This window comes from Melozone crissalis, unplaced genomic scaffold (genome assembly GCF_028551555.1).
Source record: "Melozone crissalis strain CALT ecotype California unplaced genomic scaffold, PUWL_Pcris_2 ptg000006l_1, whole genome shotgun sequence".
Taxonomy (NCBI): Eukaryota; Metazoa; Chordata; class Aves; order Passeriformes; family Passerellidae; genus Melozone; species Melozone crissalis.
Window position 1 is genome coordinate 35,148,350 of NW_026535784.1, and position 19,368 is coordinate 35,167,717.

General features: G+C 36.8%; 1 protein-coding gene across 8 annotated transcripts in view; it reads right to left on the bottom strand.

The window, feature by feature from the left end:
* Positions 1-19,368, bottom strand: part of RAPGEF2 (Rap guanine nucleotide exchange factor 2) — a 185,085-nt gene that overhangs the window by 19,785 nt on the left and 145,932 nt on the right. For all 8 annotated transcript variants that reach the window (XM_054296002.1, XM_054295998.1, XM_054296001.1 and 5 more), the window contains 10 exons: positions 17,815-17,992; positions 15,987-16,123; positions 15,289-15,447; positions 13,528-13,680; positions 12,992-13,156; positions 9,915-10,022; positions 9,619-9,822; positions 9,401-9,509; positions 6,946-7,192; positions 2,339-2,496 (listed from right to left, as the gene is read on the bottom strand). In XM_054296002.1, the coding sequence (XP_054151977.1) occupies positions 2,339-2,496; positions 6,946-7,192; positions 9,401-9,509; positions 9,619-9,822; positions 9,915-10,022; positions 12,992-13,156; positions 13,528-13,680; positions 15,289-15,447; positions 15,987-16,123; positions 17,815-17,992 (1,618 nt within the window). The remainder of the gene's footprint in view (positions 1-2,338; positions 2,497-6,945; positions 7,193-9,400; positions 9,510-9,618; positions 9,823-9,914; positions 10,023-12,991; positions 13,157-13,527; positions 13,681-15,288; positions 15,448-15,986; positions 16,124-17,814; positions 17,993-19,368) is intronic.

The window sequence follows — 19,368 nt, forward strand, 5'->3', positions numbered from 1 at the left end:
TAATTCAGCCCACTAATTTTTAAATAAAACACTTGAAGAGAATCGTAATCACCCCCCTTCACTGGTTTTCAAAAAGGGAAACTGGAGTGGCAGGCTGAAGAAGGCAATGCTGTGTGATAGGAATCTATTCCCTTAGAAAGATTGTGAGGGGAAAGAAAAAATACCAGTGACTGGCAGTTCATCATTACTCTATTATTTTGACTTCCAATCAAACAGCAAAGGCAGCACAAGAAAAGAGAAATCAAAGTTCTATTGAACTTTTAAAAATAAACCTTTAAAAGTATATTTGAGACAGCCTGATCCAATCAGAAGGGAAACTAAAATGACTCCTTGCAGATTTCAAGCTGTTCACACTTTCTCCTCAAAGACTACTCTTCTAAAAGGAGCAAGTTGTTTTATTTTTTATCCTGAGGGATATTTCTCAAAGCCTCAAAGGACAGCTGCTCTACCCATTTCTCTTTCTCCTCCAGTGCATTCAATTTCTTGCAAGCTGCCTCCATTTCCATCTTTAATTTAGACCAAGGTAGTAAAAGGAATTTAAACTGCAGGCTTTAATTTTTTCAAGTCTTGAAAAATATAGAGATATAATTCAACACTTCTATATACAATGCAGCCATCTCCAAAGTCCTTAAGGTTTATGATTTTCATTTCAAGCCCCCTTTTCCTTCCTTTCCACTCAGGAAAATAAAAATTGCCTCAGAATTACTGTCAAAATATTCAGCGTGTGGACATTCAGGTAAATTTTAACCAAAAAAAAAAAAAACCCAAACAAAACCGACCCAAACAAAAACAACAATTTTTTTTAATGAGGAAGAAATACATTTTCTACATAGATACAGAAAAATTGTTAAAGCATTGGAGTGATGGCATTACATCATACTGAGCTCCTTCCCTCGACACAAAATGCAAACAGTTTAACCTTATTCATTTATTAAGCTTCTCTGAACTCCATCTGTAAATGAAAGGTCTTTAGGCCTGCAATGGCTTTCCTTCTCATGGAAATTTGTTTGAGCTGCTTGAGTCAGCAATGCCCATAGCTCTGGAATTTGGCCACTTGCTGCAGTTAGCATGAGCACTTTAATTACCTAGAACTGTCTGGTCTAGGTAAGTGGCAAGCTAGAGAAAGGAATTTTCATCCATTTCCCATTTACAGTAAAGGTCCTGATGAAAAACCACGCTCTTACTGATAAAGAATAGCTTCAAGGTGTTGGACACTAGTCACTGGAGAAAATACAAAAAAACTATCCACCTTCCAAGTCTCTCAGGATCAATCTTAGGCATTGGGGGAAAAAGCACAAACCACCTCCTTGCAATCTCCTCTAGCCCTAAATCACCTGACATGAAGTAATGTTCAATATCACAGTTTCAAGCACTATGGTTGCATCAACTTAGTCAGTGTGTAGGCTGATATTTCAGCAGCATTCCTTTAGCTAATCCTTTAGGTAATTTTTGAAACACCTCAGTCTTAGGAGGGCACTGAATTTTCTACTTTTGAGTAATTCTCTAAAGATCAGGCCAAAATAACCAAGTGTCTGCTGAGCTACCATCACTATATCCTGCTCCAGAAGCTATATTTTAATACCAAAGACTTGGATACTTAACTCAGGAAAGGTTTCCCACTAAGAACCTTCCTGCAGCCAGATAAGAGCCCAAATCCCAACCCTGCCAGGAGCACCAGCTAAACCATTTTTATAAGATAAGGCTCTCAAGTATCTCATAGTCTCCCCCTATTTCTCCCTCATTCACTCCTGTGCTTTGATCCTCTCGAAATGTGTTCAGTTTTTATCTATTTCAGAAAGGGATTTTATATTCAAAGAATTTGGCATACAGCTGTAGGGCAGGGTGACTAACAAGAAACTTTAAAACTGTCCCTTACAAATGTAGTACAAATTATATAAGTCTGTTCAGAAAAAGACTGAAATACAAATTTTGTGTCCCAGCCCAATATCCTTTCCCTTTACTATGAGCTAATGATCTGCTATGCCATTTGGAAATATTGCAGTCTTGAAAACAATGATCCACCAAGGCAAATTATAAAATACCAAGCAAAACAGGTTTTTACTGACCAGGAATATTCAGTCAGTAAGAAGCACTCTGTATACAGCATGCATGAAAAACAGACATCTATTATATGTGGGTAAAGTATATTGTAGCAGATGGAATAAATCCTCATGCATGAATACGTGGCTAATTTGTGTATGACAGCAAACAATTAATAAAAACTCACATGCTTCTTCAGACTCTACAAATCCACAAACAACAAAAAAAAAACCCCAAAAAACTGAACTATGAGAGGAAACTGAAAGGTTAGGAACTACAATAAGAAAAGGATCCTTACCTGGAGTAGTGTTAAAGTCTAAGATGCGGTGATGAGACTGCAGCAGGTCAGGATTACTGGATGACAGGGTTCCACTGACAGGTAAAGCAGGAGGAATGTGCTTTGACTGCCTCAGTCCCACAATGCTGTCATCCTGAGACTGGCCAATTCCAATGTCACTGCATCCAGAAAGAAATAAAACCAGGACTTACAGACATTCAGAGACTGGCTATACTAGAGGGATGGCAGTGATGTCTCTACTGCTGCATTTTTATACTTTCAATTGTTTATACAGAAATTGCTATTTAGAAGTCAAACTTATCCAGAAAACGGGACTTGCTTTGTGAACAGTCCACTCAGAGTGACTTGATTTGCCTGCTCATACTGCCAGAAAATGCTCACCACTAAGCACTGAGGAGTTGCTAGGCTCATTTTTTAAATTATTTTGGCCAATATGTTCACTCAAAAGGTGGTATACACCTCACCATCCTATCACCCAAACTTTGACTAATACAGCTGTCCCCTCGGGGCTGTTTTCAAGCCCAGACTTCATAGATTTTTTTACTCCATCAGAGACAGGATTTGCAACTATATTTGTGATATATTGTGGCCATGCTATATAAGATCTTACAACAGACGGATGAGAGAGGAAAATCTGAGATAATTTGTTTTTGCCACCCTGTATCGCTTCTCTGAGTTTCTCTTCACTCTGTGTGACTGAAATGACACCAGGTAAGGCTAAGCTAAACATCCACACTTGGGTGCTAGAAGTATCCACTGCAAAGTACCTGGCAGCTGTAAATAAAGTATTCTCTGATAAAGGTGAAATGTTTTATCCATTAAATTGTGTACAGAGTCCCACAGGAGATCAACAGTGCTAGATGGATCTCAGAGCTATCATCATGTTATAGTAGGCACTAATTTGCTTATTGCTTTTGAGTTCATAATAAAGTGAAGCAGAACACCAGCCACAAGACATAGAGCTGGAGACAGCCATTGAACTTTTCTCTAAATATACAGATCAAAACCCTTAATAAAATACTCAGAGGGTGTAAAATGTTGAATAGCAGTCATTATAGAAAGTGAAAAGCATTAAAAATGTAGCAAGTATAGGCAAGGCCTCTCTAAAAGCCAAGCACATCTAAATCTGTATCTACACATTTAAATAAAGCATAAACCAGAATTCAGACTTCATTGCAAACATTACAACTACATTACAACTAAGCCAGTCTAGTAAATTAAATGATGCAACACAAATGACCACTTGTACCCTAATGTTGGGCACTTAAGCCTTTGTCTCTATCCACTCTTGGAAAACCTAAACAGAAGTAATAAAAGCCAGATAATTACCCTGATAGCTGTTACAGCAGCAATATCCCATTGTGCTTCCTGATGAATAACTCTACACTGTGCACTCTTGTACCACTTCTTTAAGTGCTATGAATTGAACAGTAGTCTGGAAAGCTAGAACAGTGTCTGAGCACTAAAGACACATATTTAATGACAAGGACACAACTGCTTTTGAGAAGGCAATGCATGGTATGTCTCCGCGCTGTGTTTGGGTTTTCTCACTGTTTTGCTTCTAAAAAACAGATAACTCTGTATTACCAGAACACTTTTATGAATTGTAACCTCAAGCCATGAGAGTGACAGAAACACTCAAGTCCACTGGAAACAGATATAGGATTCTCTCTTAATCAGAAGTTAATGTGAATCTGAACATTTGTATTTTCCTACTTCCACATCAGGCACAAAATACCGTGATAAGCAGTGATGAGGTAGGTACAACACTGTTTACCTAGTCAGTACACAGCACCTTCCTGCTAAACCAAAAGCAAATAAATCTTTCACCACAAAAGAGTTGCCAGCGATCAATATCAGGTCCTTCAAGCAGGAACCACTCCCCATTTAAAAAAAAGAAAGTAAACAAAAAACCCTGCAGCCCTAGTACCTCAAAATGTTTTCTGGTGGTTCTAAACTACTATATACCAGATTTCATAAATACTGCAAACAACAGTATTTTCTCTAAATTCAAATCAAATTAAGACAGTGTGAATCTTATATTAGTAGTTTCACTTGCATTATGCATTCCTTTTGCAGTTTGCCAGTTTATATAATCTTATACCTATCCTGTATGTTATGACTGAGGCAGCTTCAGTAAAGTGGATTAACTCTGAAAATGTTAGGTTTAAAAGCAAAAAAAGTGTTTAAAATTGTGCTTGAGTTTAAGTCTTCATATAAGAAATTGGAAATCATTTACTTTACACTCAGTGTACTCTATTTTTAAAACTTAAATTAGAATCTGAGTTCTAACCTATGCAAACAAGTAATGAAATCTAGAAATATCAGATAAAAAGAGCAACACTAAAAAATCCAGGTCCCATGAAGATCTACTGTTAGGTAAAATATTTTTATTATGCCAATGAAAGAAAACTGTGGTTTTAAGGAAGCAGCATTTATATTGCTTTCTGTAGGCATCTGCCATGCAGGGATACACTAACATTAACTAAGAAATAACTTTCCTATTGAATGACAAACAGGGTAGAAGGGATAATGAAATGACAGAACTATCTGAATGCTGCTTCCCTCAGAACACAAAATCCTGTGCACCCCACTGCAGGGCTGCAGAGAGGAGAGAGACAGGGGCTGCTGCTTTGTCTGGGATGCTGCTCTATGGACCAGGCAGAACTTTACCAGACAGGGAGGTGGGAATTGTGTTTATTCCTTTTTTGGACCAATTGACCCTACAGACCACAAAATCACTCTGTGTCAGAAAAGTAAACAAAGCGCTCCAGTGCAGATTGTACCTGGAACCCAAGAGATGTCTCACAGACACTGAAGAGAAGAGTTCCCTGTAGGTGCAGAGGAAATGGTGCTGTTTGCTCAGTTTGGGAAGTTATTTAACCTTATTGAACTAAACAGCAGGACTGAAGGAAGGCATTATCTCCTGCTCAAACTGATTCATCTTTGGTACTGATTTAATGTCTCACGAAGCAGACAAGCCTCCTCTAAGAGCAACCTCATTCTGGTTTAAAGAAAGAGCAACCTCATTCTGGTTTAAAGATTGGGTTTGTCTGGGTACATCCTCAAGGCACTGGAGCCTTCTGCAATCTTCAAACTCAAAAAACAGTGAACAGTTTCACCTCCTAAGCCAGCTGAGTCATGAAGTCTTAAAATGCCTACTTTAACTAAAGAGTAAATCAGCTTTTCCACCCCTCTTGATTTTCTTACATGCAAAATCGTGAAACTAGGTAAAGTCCCTTAATATATTCAACGTCAGTAATTAAAAGGAAGAATGAGATGGATGCTTTTACACAATAGGGGAAAGAAAAGCACAAACACTAAAGTCTATAGCTACAGATCTCTATGCAGAAACTGTGCAGACAAAAACAACTGAATGTCAACAGGCTTTGCAGACAAACTGCTATATATAACACATAAAGCAGCGCTAGCAGAAGAAAATAAAATGGGTCGAGTTTTTCTGAATCTTACCCAAAGAGGTCCCTGCACAGAAAAAGTATAAAAATGAAAGAACATAAAGAAAAAAAAAAAAATCAACATGAAAATTTTATGCAAATGGTATGAACCATAGTGACCAATGCAGAAAGACCTAAGTATGCACAGCTCATCAGAGAAACAAATATGCAAGACCAGTTCAATAAAGGAAAACATGCTAAAGACAAACAACACAAACAGAGGATTTACAGATTCTCCTCTATTGGAAAGGTACTGCCATCAATTCAAGAAACAGCCATTATTTGTGTATAATAGTCTATATTAATTTAATAAATCTATTACTAAAATTCTATATATAATTTTCAGAACAGTTTTCATTTAGTAGGCAATATCTAACATCAGTTAAGCAAACTTTTTAAGTAATGGCAGGGAAAAAAGCCCTGAATTTTCAGCACAAGTGTCTTTTTTTTAATTTACATGGAATAGTTTATTCCCTAGTGGGACACAGGAAAGAAAAATGCAAGAGAAAACTGATCACACAGCTACCCTCTACCATTTGTTTTCCCCCCATCACTACCATTTGCCTTGGCCAAGAACCAAGTTCCCATAATATCATATAAAATTCACTCTTTCTATTGTTGCCAGCAATTTTCAGAACTCTATTTCTAAAATGTGTTCATAGAATAAAAGCTATCAGCATATTTTGCTTTCATTAAAAAAAATAAAATAAAAAACCACACACAATTCTATCAAAGAACCCAAGTTAAAATTTTAACCTCACACTCCTTACAGCAGTACATAAAAATTCTTATACACCACTGGAATGTGGACACACTGAAATCTTAGCTCATATCAACCCTTAGCAAGTAACCTGCTTGCAGAATTATTCTGAAATAATTTCTTAATCTTAAAAGAAAAAGGAAAATGACATAAAGAAGTATTTGGCCATTACTTGATCTATAAGAAACAAAATACATCCAAATTGATGTCAGAGGATGCACTGTTAGCAGCCTATGCTTGTTCAAATATTCAGAATGGTTTTTTCTGGTATTTTTTTCAGACATAAATATGATTTGTATTAATAAATAAAAAAGTTTAATCACAAATTATAAGTTCATTAGGAATTCTTATAATTTAATGCAAAGGAAATATTTAGGAGGAAATAAACTCACTTGTATGGTTTCTGAGGCAGAATGCTGATTCGAGTCTTGTCAAGTATCTTCTTTAACTTATTTCTTCCCCCAACTGTGTTGGCTTTACTCTTCTTATTTACTTTTTCTAATCCTATTACCTGCTCCACATCAACAGCAAGGTCAGGGATGGAGTAACGACTCGCCTTTTTAATATCACCGATTTTAGGCAGGTGGGGAGCACCATTTCTTTTTTCCTCTGACAACCTTGTTAAGAGTTCTTTAAAAACTGCACAAGACAGAAAAAGAGAGGTAAGAAAAAGGACAAAAATGTAAAAGAAAGCTCTGTGCACCAGACCAGTTCAACATTAATCATTAAAAAAAAAGATTAGGCTATTCTGTCCATTTCAGCATTAAATTAATTTAGGTATAAGACTTCAAAAACATTTTTGCTTTTAAAAATAACATTCATTTTCTGTAGTATCAATCAGAAAAACAGTTAATTGGCCCAGGCTAGAAGAGAAATACACAGGTGCCCACATGGTTACACGGATGGTATCAACAGAAGGAATTTGACTTCTTAGTCTAAGGACAAAGGCTTCTGAAGAATAGCAGCATGTTTAAAAAGAGCACATTAGACAAAAGTGAGATAGAAAAATAAAAATGAGAAGGAAGTTTTAAACAGAGAGGCAGCAACACAAGCTTTCAGATGGACAAGAAATTATTAGCAACAGCATCAAAAAAAGGAAAACAGCAACAAAGCCATAAGGAAAATAAAGCAGGAGACTACTGAGACACCTTGGATGTTTGACAGGGCTGTTGTATCCATCTGCCAGAAATACCAAAAAACCTCTCATTCTCCCTCAGCTCCCTAGCAAAGAGTCATCTCTGAGGCAGAAATATCTGATAAATTTGTAAATTAGTTCTTCTACTGCAACTTTGAGCCTCAAAAAACCCCCGACACATTTAAATAAATCATACAAAACTGAACTGGAGAGCAAGTCATGTATTCTGAGTGTTAAAGAGGAACTCTCCATACAAAAATGGAAAAATCCTCTGATGACTTGATTTGTAATAATAAATAAAAAGTGATAATTAAAACTAAGGAATTGTAGAAAAACATACGAACAACGGCAACTAACTAAGGATGAGTATTAGGGGGCTATGTATTACTGTTATTCATTAATTTTGTCCTTAATATTCTCTAATATCTAGAGGTACAACAAATTACCAAGAGACTTCAAAAGCTTCAAATAAGACACTAAAGTGGAGGAGAGTAAACCCAGCCAATAACTGTACTAATGAATAGGACTTAGATGCTGGAGACAGAAATTAGGTAAAGACAAGAAGATGCTGTTGAAAAAAGGAAACTCCTTTTGGGATTTTTGGAGAAGAAATTCTGCATGCAATATACAGAAAGTAACTGCTCTGGGACTGTACTGTAATTGATTTTAGTATTTGCACTGGAGCCACAAGATAGAAAAAAATTAGAAAAACACTTCTGAAGAAAGGAAGAAATCAAGTTCAATCTTTAACAGAGCAAAGCAACACATGAGATTCAAAACCCAGTGTGAGGAGGACAATTACAGAACTTACACATAGAGAAACAAGAACATCCAGCTAAAAAAGCATATCCAGATACATTAAGAAATGTCTCTAATTATTAGAAACAACTGAAATATTAGAATCTTTACTGCAAAGCAAAAAAAAAAAAAAAAACCAAAAAAAGGAAACAGATTTGACCAATGACTTTTAAGACTTTTTGACCAATGACTTCTGGAGATAACCTAGGCAAACTTAAATCTTCAATAGTGCAGTGATGTGCTGTGGTGATATTCTGCCCTACTTACTTGTGATGAAGAACCTGATCCTGAAAGAGATACTCAAGGAACACATCACTAAATTGTGTATGTAATCCAAGTACCCAGTGGTAAAAAAATCAAACCAAATCCCCAATATATTCATTACTTGTGATGCTAATTGAGCTCCTGAAGCTGCTCGAAAACTCTTTCATGTGTACTTTAGTACTTGTTGGAGGGAAATATGTAGAGAACAAATACAGCAAGAATCTTTTCACCTAGCTGGCAGGAAAGGCTGTAATAGTCTTGAGCTTGTTACACTTAGAGTGGGCTGAAAAACTACAATTAAATTCAGCAGACAGAATAAGGCCACTGTTCAGCTGGAATGCCTGAAGAGGCTTCTTTCTTGAGAGAAAACTAAACATTTTCTATACAAGCAAGTTTTTAAAGTTCGAGCTACATGGTCACAATAGTTCCTCTTAATCCAGAGACATACACTTGTGAGAGGGAAGTGCCTTCATGTAAATCTCTACTCATAAATTTTTCTTTGCCATTATGAACAAAGATATTCTAGGACCTTCATGTTTGCTTTTTCTATTCTCTCCAGTACAAAAGAGTTTCAAACAAAACTATTTTAAACTATTACAAAAAATTTAGATCTCTATCAAAACTAGAATGAACAATGCAGACAAACTTACCAAATAAATTGGTTTTCACAGTGATAGACAGATGAGTGTTATTTCTAAGGATCTCCATGGCTTTTGTCAACTGAATGTTTTCAAAGTTTTGACCATTCACTTCCAATATCTAAAATTCAAACAAATTTGAAAAATTTTCATGTAGTGAAAAGAAAGGAAGCAAAAAAAAAAAAAAACAGGGGAGAGGCAATGGAGGAACACATTTTAAAATTACATACCTGGTCTCCACGTTTCAAGCCTGCTTCTGTAGCTTTGCTACCAAAATCTACACTGTCAACAAAGATTCCAAATCCCTTTTCTGACCCTCCCAGCAAGATAAAAGGCAAAGGGGCTTCTCGAGATGGCTTTGTTAATGTTATCAATCTTCGTTTAGCTTTAGCAGCACAAGCAATATTTAACAGCCTCAAATGTCCACCCATTTTCTATAAGAGAAAAGCACAGTAAGTTACATATAACAACAGCCTGGCTATTCCCTGTTATCCCACGTTGTCAGAAAAAAACCCCTCACTCTTACCTCCCTCTCCAAATTGTTCTCAAATTCTTCCAGAAATCGAGTCATAGCAGGATCTCCTTCAAAATCATTGAAGTGATTGTTCACCCACAACAATACTACCCGTGTAACCTGAAAATTCATCAATATTACAAGTTATAAATTCTGCTGGAATACTCAGAACAACACTACTGCCAAGTCCTTTAAAAATACTGGTCATTAAGGGCCCTGTAAATTTTCACTGAAATCTTAAATAATACATATATATATATATATACACATCCAAATCAAACTTCACTAATATGCAATTATGTATCAGGAGAAAAGAAAAAATTAAGTATCATAATTGCTTTCACTCGTATAAGCAATTGTATGCTATATTTTGTAATGAATGCTGCAAGTCAGAAAACACTGGCTGTATCGAATTTTATTAAGTAAGGAATAGTGCACACAGGTAGAAGGCAACAAGGTAGATCCATTTCTGACTTACAACAATTTCCTGTTCATGTACATTTCCAAATCTGCTTAGTTCTCCAAGCACAGGATCACAAAGCTTACAATACAGCCTAATATTGGCCCTTGAATCTCCTAAATCTTTAGATGTGCCACCATTAACTTCATTTGGCATTTAGCTCTGTAAAAGAGCTCCTCTATGTTTAGAGAGGCAGGGAAAACAAGATATTGCAAGAAGCAGGAAAGATGTTTTAACAGCAAAAACAGCAATTCCTTTCCTTAGAGCCAATCTTTCCATTTACTCCTCCTTTTTTCCCTCCACCAGCTACTCCCCCAAGCAATAATGATGATAGAGTTGAGAAGAATCTTAACTGGTATTTTACAATTTCTTAGGAAAAAATCTGAAGAAATACTATTAATTAATAGTAATGAAGGCAAAGCCACAAAATAAGAGCGGCATTTTTTAAAACTATATGCTTTTACCCTAATATTCTTCTTTTAGTATGTGATTTGACCTGGAATATCAGCAGCAGTTGTCCTGACAAAACAAAAGTGTTTTGGTGTCTTGAATTAATATTGATTCATGCTATTTTTAAAAAGTTGCTGAATCCAAAGCAGTTGTGCCACTCAATGCTACCTCTAAAAATACAGCTGCATTTCTTCTTTTATGCTGGGAAAGTAAATCAGTAGGGATAAATCTCTAAACATTTCAAAACCTAACGCTTAAGAACAAAGCCTCACACAATTTAAAAGTCTCATACTAATTTTAATTAGTGCTAACCCCCGTCCATTCTTCATGTCTGCACAAAATCCAAACCTCTGCAGCCCCATGTGCCACAGGTCTGACACCAGGCATGCAAAACCAATCCTTGCCACCCTCAAAGTTTCTAAGTAGTTTTCCTTTTACCCCAGAAAGGAAATTAATTCAGAAGTGCTGAAATTAATGACCAAACTAACCAAGTACTTCAGAACTCCTCAAGTTCAGATTTCAACTGAAGGCAACTAGCCAGCTCTACATGTGCAGCTCCCAGCCACAGGAAAATACTTGAGATTTCTGCACCTTTGAAATTGAAGATGAACTTCATTCCTGTTAAACAGTTTTGATATTTTTCATTACTGTGGATGACACTGGAAGATCCAGACAATGTCTGGTTAAATTTAGGGTAATTGCAGATTATTCAAATTGTCTGGGAAGTTGCAAGCTGTACCACGCAATGTATTTTAAACTACTGCAGCGACAGCTTCACTGTCAATGCTGCTTTTGGAGTTGGGACTTACTCATCTACACCCAGAGGACACTGAGCTGGGAGGAGTTGAATTCTGACTTCCAGAGGAATGCCATTACTTGTGTCACAAATCAGGAACAGCATTAGAAGAGGATTAAAGCTGTAAAATCAAATAACTTGCTGCAGGGCAAAATCATTGCTAAGGCTGGATGTCCAGTGTCCCACTCTGAATGCTCCTGACTACTCATCATCCCCAGGAAGGTTTACTCACCCCTTTCACTCCCCTTACTGCCCATCAGCACCCAGTACAAAACAGCCAAAATCTTCCAGATTCCTCATTCCCTACTTGCTTATCTCCACTTGTCCCAAGCTCTTCTCTGCCTCCTGCCTTTCTGTGCTGCTGGAGGTCAGAAAAGGTTGGTTATTGAGGCAGCAGAACAAAGAGCTGTCCTGCGTTCAGACTGATACAAGCAGCTGAGGCTTGTATCATGCTGGCTCATGCTTTTAGAGGTTGAGGGGATTGTCCATTGGAGAACAAGCAACATAACTTTAAAGATGAGCTCCAATACCATAACTCTGAGCAGTATCACCTGCAAAGCCTACCCTCTGTCATATATAAGATCCTTCCTTCAAGGCACAGCTATACTAACATTTCTGGAAGAAATACACAGATTTAAATAAAAGCTGAAAACCAAATGTCTCTTTCATTGTACTAATATCATTCCCATGGTTTCAAATTTATAAAAAAAAAAAGGGCATCTGGAAATTTTTAGAATTTTTTTAGCATAGGAAAAAGTTGCATACAAGAGAAAATAAAGCAATAGATTTTGAAGGATGATAAAGCCTCAATGGCCAGTGTGCCAAAACTGGATGTGCCTTATTCTTCCATCATGGAAATTTTGTTTAGGGAAGAAGATATCTGATTGCTTTCTTGTGTTTGGGTTGCGCTTGGTGGCTTTTTTTTAATGCTACATAAAGCACAACAGATTCTTAACAATGCATGAATGTTCTATTCTCCTTTTAAAAAAAATCATGTTTGCCACATTGAATTAACTAGCAATATGTACAGAAAACACAAAACTTCTCATATGCTCAAACTTGGAGACACAATAGAATTCTACTGAATTACATTAAACAAAAATACAATTGGAAAAAAAGATTGCTGTATACCTGTAAACAATTAAGTTGTAAAAACACAGCAAGGTAAAGCATGGGCAATTTACCTTGCATGAACACTGTAATATTTAAATACAATAAGAAAAAAAAAATGTTCTTAGTTTTATCCATATATTCTGCCATTAAAATATGTCACCAGCTATTTGTATCTCATTCAATTTAGTCATTCTCTCTAAAGCATATTTTATTCTTATTTCTTGTATTTCAATGTGAATGGTAGCAATACATGATTCAGGAGATTTTTACCTTATCCCTGAGGCTGGGGTCATTGAACCACTCCAACAACTTCTTGCCCACTTCCATTGGGCTGGAAAGAAAGGTCCTATACGTCAACAGGAAGTCTTCTATAAATGTTGGGTCTACCACAGAGTGCTCTTCCACCAAATGCATTGTTAACCTTTCAGCTGTTCCCTATTGATAGCAAAAAATTGAAAAATCATACTTATTAACACATTTTCAACACATGCAAATTTCTTTTCTTGTAACAGACTGAAGATTCATCACACTAGAAATACTGCCATCCATTAACTGATGTGCTAAGCAAACATAACAGCTTGACCACTGTGTTAAGAAATGCGAAAAAATTTATGTAATTAAGCTCTATAGAAATCACTTAGTTGTCAACATGCATAATTATTTTAAAAAATCAAGAAATATTAACAGTCCATTTTCAAATATTTACTTGTACAATATACATCTCAACTGATCCTGGCCCTAACTTGCCAAGTTATGAGGTTTGCAGAACACAGACTTTTTCAAGAGACACTCTCTTTTTGTTTTACCTTGATGACAATGTGGCCTTTCCTCGTTCCAGTGCGGTCCAGCTCCCTGTGCTCCTTCACCATTACAATCTCCCCTTCCTCCTCCACCTTCTGCATGTTCTTTTCCACTTGATTGAGGATGCGGCAATAATCTTGCTGGGCTATGCAAACAAACTGGAAAAATCATCACACACCAGCGTTAAATGTTAAATCTTCAGAGGAGCATTTAGACTTAAGGTGCAAGTACTCAATCAACAGACAAAATAAAGTAGCTCCTCAACCTGCAGTGAGCCTTTCCAATAGTTTTTGTCTTTCCAACAGTTCAGCCTTACCAAGCAGATGAACAGACAGGCACAGCACTGCCACTACAATCCTGCAGTTGAGGAGACCAAGATCCATCAGAGCAATATGATTTAGTATTCCCAGACATTCTTGTTCAGCTGCTCTGACCTCCCCACTGCTGGAGATGAAAACCCAGCTCTTTTGTGGTATTTAGAAGAGTTAAGTGAAAACCCAGCTTTTATTTTTTGTGGCTATTGTTTTGGTAAATAACCTTGTTTTTTAATAGCTATTTTAATGAAGTCAATTAGTATTTATTCAATTAATTAGTGCAGGCACGAAGAAAGAAATTATTTCTTGGCTTAAAGCATACAACAGGAAAATTATTTTCTACAATCATCAGTTCAGTCAAGAATAAGTGCAAGAATAAATATCTTAGGAATGTTCCTAATACCCACACTATGCAAATATAATTAAGACCAACCATAACAAATTGGAAAAAAACTACATTGTACACAAATTGTTATATGCTTGTCTCTTTTGGGGGGCAAGATTAAACTACCTTATTATATGAATCTGGGTATTTAACTGAAAGGAACAGTGTTACTTGTGGTTGAAAAGCTGTTAAATCCTTCTGTACATACTTAGGACAATGGCCCAAGAATCAGAGACAGTATTTTCTCTTTAAATTCATTTACACACCATTTCATTTTTCCAGCAGCTAGTAGCAGCTGAAACAGAAGTTCCACAGTTTGGATTTGCTGAAAACATTATTCTAATGAGAAACCATTTATGCACATTTTGGGAGTTAGATGGGCAAGCTAAACCAGGTGACTCTATGAACACACATTTTCACCCCTTTCAAAGGTCATCTACTTGAAGCTAATTAGCCATCAGGACCAAGCAAAATGCTTAATTCACCCACGGCTATGCTATAATTTTCTGGATGGGAATAAGCAAATAGCAACCACATAACCAGATTCAGCCAGTAGTTTTATGCTATGAAAAGCATTCTTTACATCTGACTGCTTGTATTACAGCAAACATCAAAGCTTTTCCCTTGAAAGGTCAGATTAGCCAAAATTAGATCTTTCACTCAAACCATGGGATATAAAATTTGTATTACTCTGATATTCAGAAGCTGAGCTGAGTGAGGAAGAATGGCTATTAGCTGCAGAAGGGAAGGAGCCTGTCATGGCTAATGGACCTTGAGATCCTACCAAGGAACACTGGAAGCAATGGATGCATGGAAGAGGCTGGTGGCCCTCGCCTTCTGGAAAAAGTATGGAGACAAACATCTTCATGCAAAATGATCCTTTACCCCGATAAAGATAACTCCATTTCCCAGACTGTGGGTATGCAGAAACCATATTGCCCAACTACTGTCTGGGGTTACCCACTGCATATTTTAGATGTATTCAGTTTATAATAAAACTGGGTCTCATTACTGAATTGCACTACACCTGTATGGGTGTGAATTTGCTTGTACCACAGACACTCTACCTGGCAGTCATCCACTTTGGTTCTCATCACTCCTTTCATATATTCCTTTTCCATGGTGGGGGAAACACCAAAACTGTTCCCCATGCACAATATCTCTGTTCTTCCATCAGGGTATGTCACCTCCACAGAGCCGTTCAAAATGACTGACCAGGAATCCAGCTACAAATCAAATATTGCAGGATACATGAATATCAAATTACTTAACATTTTAATACCATACTATATAAATACAACTCTCACAATTGTTCTAAGGCAAAATTTATTTTCTAGCACCTATTAACAATTTAATAAGCTAATTTTCCTTAAATGTACAGCTATTTCCAGCTCAAGAAAACTGGGATCTTAAGCTCATCTTTACTGTTAAGAGGTAATGAAAGACTCTGGAAAAAAAAATAGAGGAAGTTTTAAAACAGCACTTGAACACTGAAATAAAGTCCTCAGATGAGCTCAAATAGGCAGGAAGCATTCAGTACAATACAGAGAATGCTTTCTGGTTTTATTGCTTAAGAAATGCGTGAGCGCCTAAACAAAAGCTTTCAGAAAATCCAGAACAAAAAGAGTTCTGATTTACCTGAATGTTGCTTTTTTTCTCTTTTTTTTTTCTGTCTTTTTTTTGTTAAGTAACAAAAGAGGATCTTAACCGTGTGGAATCTGGGATGTTTGGTATAATAGGAGAGTCAAAAGCAACTTCTACTGACCTCTTCCCCATCGTTTAGTACAATAGTTCCTGCTCTCTCCACAACTGCAAACACCATCACAGCACAGAGTTCTCTCCTCACTGACATTGTCATGTTGGCAAAAGCAGGCAATTGATGCATGAATTCCAGTAGTTGTTCTGAAGGAGAAAAAGCCCACTGAGTCGTGCATGTCAAAACAACAAAGCACAGTAAAGACAGCTCTTCAGCAAGATGCCTGAGGCTGCTTAAGCTAAAATGCTGCACAATCGTTTCTGTATACTAATAAATCATGTACAGTGGCCTGTTTTAATTACTGGGTATTTTGTAGACACAGACTGGCTGGTCATATCATCAATAGAAACCCTGCAAAGTAAAAGTCAGCATAATGGAAGGATTGTAATGTAACCAAGAGCTCTGAATACAACCAATGATATTTTTAATACCCCCGTCAGGGCAATAATTTCATTGTGACTAGGACTATATAAAACACAGCAAGACAAATGTCACAAAACTGAGTAATTTGTTTGGTAAAGCCAACACCTCCTAGTCCAGGCTTAACAGTAAATTGTACTTGATCATTGTCTGGTGGTTTCACCAGAAAGTTCCTCTCAGATGGACCAGACAGGATTACTGTCTTAAAGGTGACTGCTGCTGCTCTGTCTTCTACCTGCACTTGAGTTACACTTGTACTCAACAGTGAGCTTCCTGTATTTTCATTTTTTATGCTGTTCATAACTACAGAACTTAAATTTAGCAGTCCTGCCAAGTGATTATATGCCCCAAAATCATTTTTGCATCCAGTTTGATCTAAAATGTCTACTGAAAGAGTTCAATAGGACCCCATATTTTCTGTATTTTTTAATTTACTCTGAATTACAGAAAGTTTGTGGTTAAAAGGGACTTCCAGAAGTCATCTGGTCAAATCTTCCTGCTCAAGCAGAGCCATGCTAGAGTCAGTTTCCCAGGAACACATCCAAACACCTTTTGAATATCTTCAAGGAGGAATACTAACACTGCTCTGGATAACCTCTCCCAGTCCTCAGTCTCAGCAGAAAAAAAGCATTTCCTAGTGCTCTGATGGAGCCTCCCGTGTTTTAGTTTGTGCCCTTTGTCCTCTCACTGGGCACTACTGAGAAGACCCTGGCTCCATCATCTTCACACCCTCAACCCAGGGTATTTCTATACATTAATGAGATCCCCTGAGCTTCCTCCAGGCTGAACAGCCCCAGCTCTCAGACCTTCCTTGCATAAGAGATGCTCTAGTCCCTTAATCATCTGATAATCAACCTTAATCATCATTTAGTCATACTTCAATAAAATAAAAATATCTCCCCCAGCGAAAGAGATTAGATTAAAATTTGGATTCTAGTTCTGCTTTGCTTTCAATGTGTTTACTCGTATGTTAACATAGCAAATTAGTTTGATTAGATGCACATTTATGTTAAGGTTTTAAAGGCTCCAATGTTTGCAAAAAATGTCAAGTCACAATGTCACAACTGACAATTAAAAATATACTGTGAGAAGCAGTGCTGACATTAATGTCACCCTTGCCAAGGTTCTGTTCTCCAGTTTTCAATGACATCTCCTTCATAAACCTGCTCTGATATCAATTAGAAGCTGAAGCTTGAGATCAAAAAGGCCAGCAAGTAATAGGTTTCACTCACATTATATGCATTTTCTTTAATTGTTCACATTATATATATACTTATACAAAAAACAATAACAGTAAGCACTAACCTTATCAATTACAAAGGCCAATGATTAAAATAAAACTGCAAGCTCAAAAATTGAGTTTTTGGGGGTGAAGAAGAACATATTTGACAACATTTTACTACATTGCAATACTTACCAATGTCGTCATCTGTCCTGTCTATTGGGTCTTTCTCCAAGCAGTCTCTTACAATATCCCTACTCATCAAAGGATCTGATGCCCTTTCAATGTCTTCTTCATCATCATCATCCTCAGAATCCACAGCTGTCTCTGGCAATCCACTGAGATCCATATCACCAGCCTCACTTTCTGTAGCCTAATTAGTGCATAAACAATTAGAAAACATTCAAATATGTTATTTACTGCTGCAGTTTTCTGGTTAAATGTACAGAGATGAATTCTATCATCTAGCAGATGACCCAAATTTATTCTATATTTTTATATTGCTTTTTTCTTTTTATATCTTTTTAAAACAACTAACAATTTATCAGTCCAAACCCACTGTGTTTAAATATGACTTTTAACATTTGTTTCAATCAGTCACATAAACAAAGGGTTCAACAGACATTACTTAATCTGTGGGTCTTGGGGGGATTGAAGGCTCTTACATTTCAAGCAGCAATGTCTTGAACTGTTAGCCAAATATCATTTTTTTCAATAAACGGTTTTCATTTGACAATTTCTGTGCTCACTCCAAATTTACAGACACTTAGGAAAGCAACATAATTTTAAACAGACAGTTTGGGGAAATAAAAACAGCATCAGAATGCTACAGGAATTTTGCTATTTGTCAGTCACCTAGGACTGTACTTTTGTTTTACAATTACAGTTGAACATGGTTAAATATGGTATGGCTTTCATTTGCTGATAAATTGCCTAAGAATTTACAGATGCAGAAAAAAGCAAAGTCATTGCTTAAACACCACAGATGGACTACCCGGAATATCTGTCAAATTAACCTCCCTCAAATTGTATTAAAATGAATGAAAACATAGTCCAGACTAAGGTCATTAGTATAGCACCTAAAGGTAAATATATTCTAATTTGATATTTAAATATTTCAAAAATGATTGAGTTTGAAGACTGAACACTTTAATACATCCCACAAACATTTGTCTGCCATGGTTGATATGGCTGCCTTTTCTCACAACCTGATTTAATACCACAGCAGCTGCCAAGGCTTAGCTATGACAATTTTTAAGGAAATGCAAGCTTCTAATGAGCAAGTTTTAAGCCATGGCTTGAGAAATCCAGTTTCACAGGCCTTAAAGGGATGGTTTGTTTCTGAGACTCTGGGAGCACACAATGCATTCACGTCTACTTGAAAAATACTAACATGGGACAAACACACCTACTAAAGCTTGTTTCATCAATCTATCTCAGACTGGTGAAAAAGACAACCCACAAAACTAGGTCACTCTCTGAACACAGGGAAGGTAAGAGAAATTGCATTGGTAATTTTGTAGAATCATCTCCCCTATTCCTGCCTCCCTATCTGTGGCCGACATCTGTCACTTTAATGCCACGATACACAGCCACCTCATGAACAGCAGCATATGGCTGGAGATGGATCAGGGGCAGCCAGTGAGAGTCTTAAATGCTTCTACAGCACAACACAAGCTTTGTAACTGGGCCTTGATAATATAAAAAAAAGCACGATAACAGCATTTATCCAATATTCAAAATATTCTC